At 32.6% G+C, this 15,185-nt stretch overlaps 1 protein-coding gene across 9 annotated transcripts in view; it reads right to left on the reverse strand.

Annotated features, from left to right (window-relative positions):
* Positions 1 to 402: 402 nt before the first annotated feature.
* Positions 403 to 15,185, reverse strand: part of LOC129911311 (uncharacterized) — a 161,728-nt gene continuing 146,945 nt past the window's right edge. For 7 of the 9 annotated variants that reach the window (XM_055989059.1, XM_055989058.1, XM_055989060.1 and 4 more), the window contains 11 exons: positions 14,949 to 15,119; positions 12,029 to 12,058; positions 6,137 to 6,328; positions 5,640 to 6,043; positions 5,291 to 5,506; positions 4,863 to 5,193; positions 4,027 to 4,293; positions 3,713 to 3,902; positions 3,383 to 3,589; positions 3,044 to 3,245; positions 403 to 709 (listed from right to left, as the gene is read on the reverse strand). In XM_055989059.1, the coding sequence (XP_055845034.1) occupies positions 604 to 709; positions 3,044 to 3,245; positions 3,383 to 3,589; positions 3,713 to 3,902; positions 4,027 to 4,293; positions 4,863 to 5,193; positions 5,291 to 5,506; positions 5,640 to 6,043; positions 6,137 to 6,328; positions 12,029 to 12,058; positions 14,949 to 15,119 (2,316 nt within the window). In that variant the 3' untranslated portion in view covers positions 403 to 603. Of the gene's footprint in view, positions 710 to 1,214; positions 1,315 to 3,043; positions 3,246 to 3,382; positions 3,590 to 3,712; positions 3,903 to 4,026; positions 4,294 to 4,862; positions 5,194 to 5,290; positions 5,507 to 5,639; positions 6,044 to 6,136; positions 6,329 to 12,028; positions 12,059 to 14,948; positions 15,120 to 15,185 lie in introns of those variants that run through there. The other 2 variants (XM_055989064.1, XM_055989063.1) reach the window with 2 other exon arrangements.

Genomic DNA, 15,185 nt, shown 5'->3' on the forward strand with positions numbered 1-15,185 from the left:
CTGGCACATTATATTGTTTTTTTCTTTTATAATAATTAACCTATTTATTTTTTTTTAAGAGTTAAATTTGAATGTAATTTATTTTACTTTTATTTATTTTCTTCTCTGTCACTATCTCTCGTGTGTAGGTACCAAACCGTTGGTCTTTAATTGCAGTTTTTATATCTTTTTTTTGTCTTTTTATTTTTAATTTTTTTAACAATTTTTAACTAGAAAATACACATCTTTTTTAATTTTTTTTTGTGTTTTTAAAATTTTTTTGTTTGGTAAAAAAATTATTATTTTTAAATTTATATACTTAAAAAAGAAAACTTAAAAAATAAACACACAAAATTTTTATTTATTTTTATATATAAATACAATTTATACAATGGAAAGACCATTGATAGTTGTTGTTGTTGGTTTTGTTTTTTTTTTTAGTCAATAGTTGATAGTTTAAATGGTATATATAATTAGTAGTTTTAGTAGTGTGGTTGTTGTTGTTGGTTTTTGTTTACATAAAGTCTCTAGTTCCGGGGCACAATTCTGTACGATATTGATTGAATGTGGTCAGACCGTTGTAACACGATCTATTTCCACATATCGTACAGAATTGTCGCTTTGTCAGCAAATCACATCTTTTTCATCGAAAACGGCTGTGTCCATTGAACTGAGAGATTTTAGGCGGGTTTGCAGTACCGATGACCCCCGAAGTTTTCGTTTGATTTTTCTGAAAAAAATTATTTATGTAATATTCGTTTCAAAAGAATGTAGGTAATTTACTGGAATTGAAAGCGTTTTATGATAAAAAAGTACAAAAACTAAGGTAGAAGGTATGAAGAAAAAAAATGGTCTTCTTCAATTTTTTAAGTTTCTATTTCTTTAACATTCCATAATTCGAAAACTACTCCACACTCTTTTTGTGTACTTTTTTTAATTCACATGATATGACTAATACTTTGTGGAATAGCTTTGCTGAAGTTCACTCTCTGACCCACAAAATGTGAGCCCATTGGACCCATTCCAATTCCGCACGATATATAAAAATGGGGAAAATTGAATTTCATGACATTGATAAGAAAAGTATGTCTGAAAGCGGAAGGATATCTGACATTTTATAATCTTGATGAATAAAATGGAATTGATGAACTTATTTTTTTTTCTGTGGAGGTATAACGTTCCATGCATGGATGTAACGTGAAAAAAAAACATTCTACAAATTGAATGAGCTGTACCGGGGAATAATTGGTGTTGGATGTCCAGAGCACATCGCACACAATACTTTCAAGATACTTGGAACCAAGTAATATTTAATTTTGAAATGTCGACCTGAACCTGAAAATATACTAAAATTAATACTTGAATGTTGAAGAGTCAATCCGGAAGGAACTACCAGAGTCACTTTTTTATGAAATTGCGACTTTGATCTTTCTTTCTACTGACCCTTCACGTGTTTCATGGGTGATTGCAGGAGCAATAGAGTTTAAACAAGATTTTGACGAAATTATTTAATGGTAAACAACTGGCGAACATTTTGTTGTAACCTTGCCAACTGTTAAGAGGAAGACCGTGCGTCAAATCATTTTTAGATTTTTGGCACAGTTGTTTTTTAGTTATGGCCCGATGAATCAAAAATGCAAACAAAAATGTATTTAGTCATTTTGTCAGAGTATGCGATAAATCATTTACGAGTAGATCCTTGTGATTCATTTTTGCGACTTAATAATGACGTGACCAAAATCGCATGTCCCTAGCTTTAAGTTCGAGTTCTAATAAAAGTCTGAACTCTAACGAATATAATTGAGATATTTTTTGGGTTTTTAGAAATTAAATAATGACTTTCAAAATTATTTAAAATCAAAGGCTTTGGATTAAGATCGTTTTTAAGCGGTTAAAAAAACCCTGTTTTTTAATAAATATTTTTAAATCGTAACTAACGATATTTAACATAAAACCGTTTTTTTTTTTTTTTATTTTGAAACTCTCGTTAACGACTGAGCCGGAATTTACAAGAAAATTATACAGAAGCGTTTGAAAAAATCCAATCCTAAACTTTTGATGGTTGTCAATTTCAATTATCTCAATGAGAGATATCGTGTTTAAAAATTTCGAACACTAAACGACTGCAATATTTAGGAACAAGAACATTTAGTGTCTCAAAAAAGTGTTTCTATGCGCTTCGGAACTTTTTACTTTCGACTAGAATAGTTTTGAAATAACAAACATTTACGATCAACCAACTAACATTTTAACACCTCTTGCGTTGCAAAAAATTGGCGAGATAACAGATATATTTTGACAGGAAAATAAAGCCACTACAGGCGGTCGACTTTCTTTCTTTTGCGATTATCTCGAAACTTCTTTTTTTGACATGGTACTTTCGTGATCTCGAAGTATCCGTCCGATTGCTTTCAAAAATTTTACTGGATATTTTAACATTATCTAAAAACTACAATGTGATAAATATGATTAACATTATCTACATTATTATTTATTTAAAATAATGCTCTTGCTTGAAAAAATTTCAGAAAAAAATATTAAATATTTTGAAACCCTTTATATATTTTGATAAAAATATTCCGGCCTATAGTTTCGAATTCATTAATAAAAAAAGTGAATTTTTCGGTCCGGCGATGCCTATGACTCTGATTAAAAAAAAACTTACACATAGAATACATAAATTCTTGATCGGTTAGGTACGCCGAATTTAATTTCGTCCGAGTTTTTACGTACACCAGTTGAGCCCTTCTGAGGTTTATGTAGGAATTAATCTAAATCTGACCTCTTAATTCCTTCAAATGTAAATTTTCATGGCGTGAGTCGATAGGTATTTACAAATGGAAAACATTTCAGAACAAAATCTCTTCCATTGTTGTTTAAAAACTGGGCTAAAGGGATCAAACTAGATTTAAAACCTATCCACTAATGGGCAATTATATGTAAAAAAAAGCCAACTTACATAACCTGACCCCATTTAAACAAATGCACAGTTTCAACCTAATTCTAAGCTTTTTAAGTATTTATAATCACTTGCGGAATGAATGAATGAATGAATAAAACTTACTTGTATGCGAACGCAACAAATCCACAGCAAAACAGCACCATTAGGATACACAATGTGGCTAAAATTTCAGCTGGCAGTTTCATGATGGCAGAACACTGCAGGAACGACTCATCGTCGCCAGATGGACAATGCACAATGCCATCACACCACACGCTGGCATTAACGCATGCCCCCAATTCGGAGCACTTGAATGTACAGTCTTCTGCAAATTAAAAAATAACAAAAAACAGCCACAGTTAAAAATTAAGGCTTTAGAATTCTCATTAGGGTGTTCCTTTGTTTCGCAATTCGTGTATATAATCAAAAGCCCATCAAAGATATACCCACACTAACACATACCTACTAAGCCCAAGGCTGGTCTAGGAACCAATTCCATCCAATTGAATGTGAAATCACCATTATCCGGTCTGAGGAACTCGACACTGATGGCCTTCGATCGGTTGGCTATAGCATAATTTGGTCTCTCGTTCCAGCCGGCACTGAATATCTCTACAAACTCATATGCATTTGAGTTCTCACCCAAAGGACATGCCGTTATTGTGAGTCCTGTGTAACAAAAGAGAGAGTATAAGATTTGTGTAATGAAAACATAATAACCATCACTCTCTGTGTCTTGTCCGAAACCCAAACCCAAAACCGGAATTGACACTCTCTCTCTTTATACTTTACCTTCAGATGTTGTCAGCACAACTCTGGCCTTGGTTTCGCACCGGTATGAGCTGGTGCCTATCACTGTCGCATTAATCGTTTTGTAAATATTCGGACTGTACTTTCGCAGGAAGATGCCCTTCAGTCGGACATACAAGAACTTGTTTCCATTTGAAGGCTCGATTAACCATGGTCGGGTTCGGCAATCCATCTGTGATGTATACCAACATGTTGTAAGAAAGCCGGAAGGAAGAGAGAGCGGGGTTGGAAAGAGGGAGGAAAAAGAGTGAAAATTCAATTTGAATTTACAATGAGAGGATGAAAGGTATCCTTACGTCTCCGAACGTCATGTCAATGGTGCCACTTGGACCGAATTTCCTTCGGCCATCCTTGCAGCTTGTTGGTCCCTTGACGAATTCAAAGAGTCCTTCGAAGTTCAATGCGTCCGGGTCATCGAGTGTGGTCATGTTGAGGGCAGTAAAATGCACCTCTAGGTCTCTGCTGGTTGAGGTGTATTCAACCGGTAAATGGGATGCATTCGAAGAATTGCACAAACAACCACGTGGCAAAAGAATCGAATCATGATAGGGCCTTTCGAAAATCTGAGAACAAAAAAAAAATGTTATATGTTTTTTAAAAGTGGTTGGGTGCTATAGATACAGTTAATGAAATAAGTTTTTCAATTAAAAGTTGATAATGTTGCCAACTGAGTAGTTATTCAAATAAAATTTAGCAAACGTTTGGTTGATGTTTTGAAACTGTTATAAACAAAATATGTTAAATATACTCAACAACACAAATAGAAAGCACAACACACAATAGAAAACACACAAGAGACAACACACAACACACAAAACACACAAAACACAACACACAAAACACAACATACAACACACAACACACAACATACAACACACAACACACAAAATACAAAACACAAAACTTAACACACAACACACCACACACCACACACACAACACAACATAAAGAAATTGAATATGAAATAGAATGAATTTAGTTTCAATTAGAAAAATGTCTGCTCCAAAACGAATATTGTAAAATTTCATCTCAAAACCGGAAGGTTATGTAAAAAGTTTATTAAAATCTAATTTTTACCTCACTTGGCAACAATAAAATTCCACACACAAAGTCAGTTAATCTCTTTACTCACCTCAACACGAACATTGGTGTTACCATAGCAAAATGACCTATTGATATCCTCATCCACTTTCGATGTGCACATACGATTCATTGTGGTAACCTTCCTTAACTTAATACGAACACGTTCACCTCGTTGTCCTTCGAATTTGTAAATGCATCTGAGATTTCGAGTACCCCCACGACCGAACATGAATATGTTACGAATGCTGCGAAAGATAGCTGGGTCCTTGCGATCCATTTGGCTGCTAACGAATTTCCGATTGCAGTCATGTTCGCCAGCCATTGGTATACCATCCTGATGCAGGTCAACAAATTCATACTTGAGCTTGAAGTCCAGTGGTCTAGTGGTTGAAAAAAAAAGAGTATAAGTAGGTAAGTTTACAAGGCTACAGGTTTGTAAATTTTGCAATTTTGGGTGCATGGAAAGTCAATGCATACCTTAGAACTGTAGATTCGGTATTCCTTAGTTCGAGGGTTATAGTATCACCACTCGATACATAGCTTTCACTAACCATACAAGGACGTGCATGGGTTTCGTTGATGTTCGCTCGGTCGCAGGTTCTCGGTACAGTCCCTCGGCAAAAACGAGCTATGACGTTTGTGTAGTTTTGTCCATATTGTGCCAAGACAGGATGGTTAGGGATATCACGTTCACTGTGAGAAATTTGAAACAAAAAAATATTGGTTACTTCCGAGAATAAATTTGAAGGAGCTCCTTAAACAACTTTAAATATTTTTGTTTTTTATAATTAACAATTTTCAATATTTTCAATTTGGATTTATTTACCAATTCAAATCCTTGCAGACAGGAGGTTCCCTTAAGGCACCATCCCAAATTCTCAACATCCCACTGCAGTCCTCGTGCGTTTGAAGGACTCCAATCGCCCCAACCGATGTCTCATCCTGAAACCCAAACGCCGGATCCAAATTGAATTTCAACATCGATATCCAGACCTTGAATCGTGACAGTGGCATTTGATATTGCTGCCCCGAGCGCCGGGGCAAACTTAAATGGTCGTAGGTTTTGAAAACTCCCGTTCCTTGTAAATGATACAAACAAGTAGTGTTCGGTGCTAGCGAATGTTTTGGATTCTCCAATATACCACGCCCCGAGCCACGAATCCAAAATTCACACAATTTCTTGTTCTTTGCATACGTTGGACTTTGTATATCTACGAACTTTACTTCAACCTACAGGACGAGGACAAAAACAACAAAAAGTGGAAAAAAGGGTCAATATATAGGAGGAAGAAAAACAAGTTATTAATCGATCCAACCACCCACCTCAAGTTGGAATCCATGCAGAGGCAGGATTTGGGATGAGGTGCCAGTAAACGTTCCGAACGGCGATGTAGTAAACTCAACTAATAATTGTGGGCCACTGGAGACTGCCGCTGGCACGCTCTGTCCACCGCCACAAAACTTTAGGATTACCGGATCCCTAATGGTGTACCCGTCGTACACGGTCACGTAATCCTGCAAAATATCGGAACGGAACTTCATAAAATTTCGTGTTTTCGAACGACGACACAAGGACGTCGAGGACGACGACGATGGTGAACAGTAGTTCAGTAATTTGCTTGTTTCGATTTTTGATTCCAATCCACTAAATGGAACTGGTTGATGGGGAAAGTTGTGTGCAGGAGTATTATAACGAAAGGATTCGGCATGGTTTTTGGGATGTGGAATGAAAGTGTCGTGGAATGGCAACTTGTACATTATACTAGGGAACTACTGAGTAGGTTTATGTGCGGGGTTGTTTATTGAAATTGACTTTGTTCAATTATTTACCTTAGGTTTTTGCAATGAGGAGGGGTGTGCCTGAGCAAAATTGGGAGAGTGCATCGTGATTTCAGGATATGTCTATAGGATTTGGTTGGTTTTGGAGAGAATTGAAGTTGTATAAAGCACTGCTGGATGCAATTATACACGGTGACTTTTTTTCCTCTGTTTCATGTTTATTTACATTTAAACTTGCATTTTTGGTTTTGTTCTATTGATATTTAAAATTGTGGTTTTTGTGGTTACCTACATGTTGGGAATATCACAGAACTGCAATGTTTTTTTAAAGTGCTTTATAGGTAACCAACCTAAAATGCAGGGTTATTGTGCTCGATTGGAATCTCTCTTTCAGGTGAAATTGCGGTTCTAATGTGTATGTGCTTAAATTTTAATAAAACAACGAGGGGGTGTTTTACTCGAAATGGGGGGCTTAAAATGTAAGGGATAAGTTTGAGGCTAGTGCAGAGGGAGTTTAAAGTGCAGAGACATTGAACTTTTTAATTTAATTTGTGGTCAACGATGTGTTAAATTGTGGGAACTTTGGTGTGATGCTGAAATTTTTACTATGTTGTCCATGAATTTCTGATATCATCGACGTGAATAAAGTTAGTAATTAGTTTATGGAAAGGTTTAAGTGGGTATTTTTGGTGAGTGAAAATTGATTGTTAAATTGATTTATTTAGTTAAATTTTATTTTTATTTTAAGTTTTTTTTTTCCTATTCCTAGAATGTAATGTAACTGATATACATGTTTTGAATAAATATTATTTTGCATTTTAGAAGCACGCATTGCAGATTATAGATAGTATATAAAATTTATTGATTTTTGAAATGTGATAGTAATTTCAAATGATTGAATTATACTGAAAGAATGTATGTATAGGGAATTAAATAATGATTTGGTGTTTGAGGTTATCTTTAGTAGTTATCGATTATTTAACTTTTTAAAAATGGATTGGAGCTATGTATGCTTTTTAAGCAAAATTTATTAACAGTCCTAAAAATGTAGGAATTAGCTATGGCAACTTTTTTTTATGGATGCTTAATATTTTAGGCCAGGGCTGTATAATTCTATTTTGAAATGCAGTTTTGGTTCCAAATAATGATTTGAAAAAAAGGGTTCAGAATTTCTTTCATTTTAAAAAGTTTGTCCAATTTTCAAAACAAATCTTTCTTGCGGAAGCAAAGTCAAAAAGCGAACTTTATTCCAACAAATTGGAAATTATACTGAAGAATTGTCAGAAGTGAAATAATAATATGCATTTATTTTAAAAATATGTCAAAATATGCAAATAAATGCAAAATATGCTTTTATAGTAAAATATGCAAGAAAAAAAAAAAAAAAAAAAAAAAATAATGATTGAATACCATTTTAAAGGAAATCTCTCGATTCGTAATCATTGATTACGATTGATGACACATTGTTTAATATGTTATTGTATTAAATAAAATGAGTGACTTGGAATAAAATAAACTTCCAGTTCAATTTGAATTTAAGGACCCCATCAATCTTACAAGTAATAAAGACTAAAATATTCTCTATAATAACACACTGGTCAACAAAATTAAACTTTTTTTTTGTTACAGAAACCAAGGTATACTTTTCTATAGGATTTTGGTGTGCTGAGCTCAAATCCGAAGTCAAAAAAATTCTATCACATCACGTTTTTGAGATAATCCCGTTAAAAAAATCGAAAATGCCGCTTTTTACCAGTTTTCGAGATTATTTCTTAGCTTTTGGTTATTTGTTTTAAATAAATTTGTTGCTTTTAATAGTAAATCTCGAAATGTTCTTTGCCAATCGCTTTCAAATTTTGACACAACGTTCCATTTAGAATCTTGCAAGTTTTTATATTTGCGAAGGTGGTGAATCGCAGTGAGATACATCAAAGCGTGACCGTGTCAGATACTTATACTAAATAATTTCTAGTGAGAAAAATGTAATTTTTTTTCTTGTTAAAAACAAGATTAGAACTTACTGGAATGTAAATGAAACGTTGTGTCAAAATTTGAAAGCGATTGGCAAAGAACATTTCGAGATTTACTATTAAAAGCAAATAAATATGAGATATACCAAACACGTTGATTTAAATTTCAGATTTCTCAAAGAAGATAAGAGATTTTTAAAAGATTTAAACGGATTTAGAAAGACAAGATTTAGTTCTATTAGAAACCGTTACAAATTTATTTAAAACAAATAACCAAAAGCTAAGAAATAATCTCGAAAACTGGTAAAAAAAGCGGCATTTTCGATTTTCCAACGAGATTATCTCAAAAACGTGATGTGGTAGAATTGTTCTGACTTTGGATTCGAGCTCAGCACCCAAAAAACCTATAGAAAAGTATATCTTAGTGTCTGTAACAAAAACCTTGTTGACCAGTGTAATTTAAGTGTACAAAATTTTTGGTGCTACTGGTATTTTTATTGAAAACATTTTCCATTAAAATATTCATATTATTTTATGATCAAATATCAAAACACCCACTAAAATTGCTTTCATTTAAAATATTGATGTTGTTGAATTTTATTAATTGCTTTTTCAGAGTGAAACAATAAACAAAAACCTAAAGTATCAATAAAGAACACAATTTCGCAGAGTTAAAATCATTGTAAACTTTAAAACCGTCTCTATTTTCTCTCTTTCTCTCAATATAAAGCACTATTGTTCTGTTTTTATTCAAAAATATACTTTACACAATTTAAATATACCTACAAAAAATAAACAAAAGACAATCTCCCACTCACATTGAAATAAAGCAAAATTTCATTGTTTTTTAACGTTTTGAATAATATTTTACAACACAACGCGGATAGCACTATTCATAATAAAACAAAAATAACAATAAAAAAACAAACAAGTTAATGTTGCGTAATGGAAATGTATATAACAATTTATAATTGCCTTTTTGAAACAGTGCGTTTCACACGTTTTATTTCCACTCTCTTGTTTGTACAAAAAACGCCACCAATTAAAAGTATATACCAATTTTATTTTCAAAATAAAACAAAAAAAAAAAATCCATAAAAATAAAAAAAAATTAATTTCAACCAAAAGCTTCATATAAAATTTTGAGTAAACATCAAGTGCTATTTTATGAATCATCTGCAAACAACTTGTGGGCCTTGGAGAAGCGCGTTAAAATTAAACATAAAAAAACCCAAATACATAAAGTGCTGCTCATAAGGATACAGTATTTTTTTACTGCCCAAGGACTTCCATCCATCCCAAACACATACGTTTTATACTACTTTACAGGTTAAGAAACAAAAAAAAAAAAAAAAAATAGCCTTCAATAAACCGTCACGTAGCCATTAAAATCCTGCGGCATTTAGGGTCCATAAGTGTTTGTTAGCGCCCAGCAAATTAAGTACCACCTCCCCACGATGGGCTGCATATACGCGTGTTAGCGGGTTAGTTTTACTCATCTCTAGAATTTTTCAACCATAATCCACCGCCGCCGCCAAGCAAGCAGTTTAGAATGCATCGTCATCCATTAGATGATCACTTCCGAGGAGTCTTTAATTTGAGTAGAGGATATTATCCTGACGAAGGATAAGTGGGCATTTTAGCCCATTAAAACGATTAAACTAGAAAAAAAAAGTGCTGCGATACTCCTCTTCGTCATCATCATCGTATCGTGTGGTTGAACGTATATGCAAATATTTTTTTTTTCATTTCGAGGAGATAAATGGACGAATTGAGTGGATTTAAACACAAAATGGATTCTTTTCGCACCAAAAAAACTAAAGAGTAACAGAAAAAATACTGAGAGTGATTCTGGACTCAATGTCATTATACACACTTACTCACACACAGTGAAGATGACATCTCTGTTCTTGTAACCATTTATTACAACGAGGATAGATTCCCACTCTCTTGAGATACAAGGAACCCTATATAACAATGCCTTCAAATCAAGGACTCAATCAATTAAAATCAAATTTCAGATGGCAGTTACCCCCGAAGACTCTCAACAGAACTTTCCAAACTGCATGTAAAAGCAACAACCCTCATCCATCAGTTTGCCGCCCGGGAAACGGAAACTAGAGCCAAAGGGATAATAACAGACTTTTCTACCCCAACCAACAGTCCCTATACTCGCACTTTTAGTCCCTATTCAGTTAGTCAAGGAGCAATCCTTTTTCTAGAGATGTCTACTTGGGTACCTATGTGTGATATCTAGAAAAGGGAGAGAGAGAGTTGTCCATTAATCTGGAAGAAGAAAAGGAAGGATAGGACTTTTTTGTTGAAACTTTTTGTTTTTATATTTTTCACATCCTTTATATGATGCAGGCAAGGCTCTTCCAGCGTTTCTGTCCCGAACATTGTCGGATTTTAACGCGACTTGCTGCTGCTTCTGCCTAGACAGCTATAGTGTTGTATAAAGTTGTTGCAATGTGTGTATAATATATCATCATGTGTCTCTTTATTATCCTATGTGAAGTATGGTGCCATATAAATTCGTATATTTTAAGTGAAAAAACGTGCTGAATTGGTATTTAATTTTCAAAAGTGCCTTTCTAAATGTGTCTAACAATCTGCAAACACATTCACACACCAACAAACATACACATTCAAGTGTAAAATTTTCAATACAAAAAACATATACCAGAAGTGCGATAGGAGAAGAATAGTATTGCAATAAAAAAAGTAAAGAAAAAACAACATATTTTCAAATACAATACAACAAAAGAATTATCAAGAATAGTAGTAAAGTTGTACAACGGTACATGGTCGGGTGTGCGGTTTTAAAAAAATGGTGGTGTCCTGTGCGCGCCAACATGCGTTCCTGGTTTTGAAAATGAAAACGGAAGGGTGCCATAGACTATATAAAAAAATACAAAAAAATGGTGGTTGTGACGTAGTTCAGGGAGGTTAGGGTATTTGGGGGGTGTAGAGATACTCTTTTCCGGATTGTGTTATCCTTTCGAGTGTAACACGTCAATGGGTTGTGGTTTTTTTTTTTTGTTCTTTTGAATGATCATCATAAGCTACTACACAAAAAAAAAAAAAAACGATCAAAAGAGGTTTTTATTGTTTTTCTACTGGCTACGAAAGTTTAAGAACAATATTCTAGGTGAATTTTTTTTTTGTTATTGTGGGATTTTTGTGGTTTAAGGCTAACAATAACAACAGGACTTTGACCTTTTTTTGAATGAATATAACTAACTTCTTATATTTCAAAAATGTCTATATAAATGCTGAATACAAAAGACATGTAAAAATGTATTATGCAACAACATTGAATATTAAATTAAAAAAAAAGAGGAGTGAAAGTTCAATATTGAATAATATTTTTTTTTGATGATTTTTTTTTGAAAGAAGAAAAAAAAAAAATTCAAAAAAACATTGCAAAGGAGAGAGAGATATGGTTTTGTATACATTACGTTACCGTTGATTTCCATTTCGGGTTTGGGCTATCCTATTTGAAAAATTATTTATCTTTTATTAGTATAACTAATAATAAGATTAGAATAAGTTTTTTTTTTGTATATTTGAAAATTTTTATAGGCTGGGGGTGAAATTTGACGGAATTTAACTTGTAAAATGTTATGTGTGTTTTATTATTTTGAAAGGGGGGTTAGATATGATGAAAATATAAAGAAAATGGAATAATTGTAGAAAATGTTTTAAACACGAGTGGGTTTTCCTATTAAAAAAAATTATTTTTATTTTTTTCCCTATTGCAGGATATACAAAAAAAAAAGACAGATGGATCGCACTTTTCGAAGCAGATAACTTGAATGGTCAAATATAATTTTTTATTTTTTATTTCATTATTTCGTCATTTAAAGATACAAAGGTATGAAAGAAAAAAATAAAATAAAAAAGTTACGTATACGCCAGAGTGACCATAACTTTAAATGATTTAAATCAGTATTTTCAATACGCAAAGAATACAAGTGCAATCATTTGAGAAGACAAAGTTGATTTAGAAAGGATTTTTTATGAATACATCAGTTTTTGTTTTTTTTTTCCAAAGATTACTGCATATTATTATGTTAATTCAATTTGTTAAGTCATTATTTAAACCATTTAATTTTTTTTATTTTACAAAAAAGCTTAAAAATCTAATTATTATTTTTTTTAAGTTAACAGGCCAGTTCATTCGTATTTCAGAGCATCTATTAAAAGTTTCATGAAAAAATCGAGTATATTACGTTATTGACCAAAGTTGAAGCCTATTTTTAGTCAGTTGTGAATTTCTTTTAACTTTTCATATCGATCCTTATTAGCATTTAAATATCATCTTTATGTGTAAAACAAAGTCGTAACATAATTTGTTTCGCATGAAATTGAATATTTTCTGGGAAAAATATTAATCCTTGCACTACCGTTGATAAACCAACAAGAATTGAATAACTGCAAGCGATAAATTTATTTATGTTATTAAGGACATAATTCAACAAATGATTGAATAAATGGTCTTTCAAGTAGTATATCCCAAAATCTAGCTGTAAAATAAAAGTTTGAAGTTGACTACTACTTTAAAGTCTAACAGTGAGTATAAGTATTTGCTTGAAAAAAATAATCTGCCTGGACTATCCAAAGCATCAATCTGATAATTTCTGTGTTGGAATCAAAACTTTTTTTACTTAAAAATTTTTTTTTTAAATGAATAAATAAAATTAAATTTTTTTTCACCCAATCTATTTTTTTTTTTTTTTCAAAACAAGAACCATCACTATGCATATATGTAAAAACCAGTAGTGTATTATATTAACTGTCGATTGCCTCAGTTTTGAGTTTTTTCTATACCAATTTGATTTGTATCAACTTCCCAAATATGTATAAACGTGAAAAAAAATCCACCGTGTTTTTGCTTAGAGTAAAAACAAAAATAAAAGTTAAATCTTTTAATGTTGTTACCTATTTCTTTTTCAAAATCACCTAAAGAAAATCTAAATTTTAATCCCAACAACGTAATTGACATTCTTAGCGTCATCGGTAAAAATTTTTTTTAAATCACATTTTTCTATTTAAATGCAAATGTGTTTGTAACGAAGTTATAAAAGTTAAAAAAGTTATGTAAAACGTTTTTTTGTAGTCGACGTGATGCCGAAGGTGAATAAATATTACAAAAAAAAAAAATTTTCGTCCAGGAAAATTAATTCAAAAATTGTTTCCACTCTGGTGTATACGTAACTTTTTTTTTCTATATCAACCAACGAGTATATCCCCTGCTCCACAATCGTAAACTTCACTGACGTGGGAATGTTGTTTAGTCATTTGTGTGCTTCGCTAACATGCCATTAACAATTAACACTTCATTTAACATTAATTAAACAACAACAGCGAAAAAAAAGTTTATATATATGCTGTTCCCCCTTTGCTTACTCACTCACAATAGGAGGTATATCTCACAAGTAAATTCCATTCGAATTATAATATGTATCATATAGACAAGGTAGATTGTTTCCCTGTCTTCTAAATGTACGTTATAGCTAAAAACACCCCCACTTATCTGCACATTCTACAAAATTATGCTTCAATTTCTAAATTAATATCTAATTTCACAGGAATACCGCTGCTTCTTCCACTTCACATCTTTCCACATGTCGTCACTGCGCCATACCGCGCACCGCACCGCATCGTGAACGAGCAGAGTAATTTTCCTCCATTTAAATTCCTCTCATTATAATTCATGGATGCAAGCAGAGACACAGGAATCACATTGCTGTGTGTAACCTAATTTCGGTAAAGTCAAACTCAATAAACCGAATTTTGTTTGTTTGTGTTGTTGTGTTAATGTTGAATTTTCCATAAACACATAGACGCAAACATTAAATAGCGCAATAGAGTACCGGTAATGCCTTTGTAAATACCCTACAACGACAAACCGAACGTAATGGGGAATTTAATTTGATTGCACCGATTCATTATCTTGGAAAAAAAGGACACCATTAAAGGACGAACTAGAAACACAGAAGAAAAAAACGAGGATTGTAGGAAAAACGATTTGCTTTCCCGGAAGGTAATCGAAATTACAGAGAAAAAAATTCCTGCAAGATTTTTTTTTTTTTTTTTGGTTTGTAGTCTTTGTTTTATTTTTATTCGTTTTCTGCTTTATTATCCTTGGAATCAACGACAAGGTAATTATGTAAAAAAAACAATTTATATTTTTCTTTGTAGACAAATAGAAAGTTTAAAGTTTTGAACTTGCGGTGTGAGAAATCACGAATAAAATCAAATTAAAAGAAAAAGAGATTAATAAATAAAGAAAAGCAGGACAAAAAAGGAAGAATATAGTACAGTATACTGAAATTGTTTATATATATATATATTGGTTAACAAGGACACAATCTAATTACCTGAATGTAGTCACAATCGTTCCAGGTCTTGAGGCGAGGTTCAAATTTCTTATCCTTTTCATTTGTATTCCCTATCTTATTACCAATCGTCTCTTGTGTAGATATCCAAACGAGGTTTCCTTTTGGCTGGCGTACAAGGATGAGGGCATGTTTTCCATCAGGCACGTCGTGCTTTAAGAATAAATCAAGAACAAGAAAGAAGAAATGAGAATAATACGAGTTACGACAACACAGTAA

This window comes from Episyrphus balteatus, chromosome 2 (genome assembly GCF_945859705.1).
Source record: "Episyrphus balteatus chromosome 2, idEpiBalt1.1, whole genome shotgun sequence".
In the NCBI taxonomy this organism is placed as follows: domain Eukaryota; kingdom Metazoa; phylum Arthropoda; class Insecta; order Diptera; family Syrphidae; genus Episyrphus; species Episyrphus balteatus.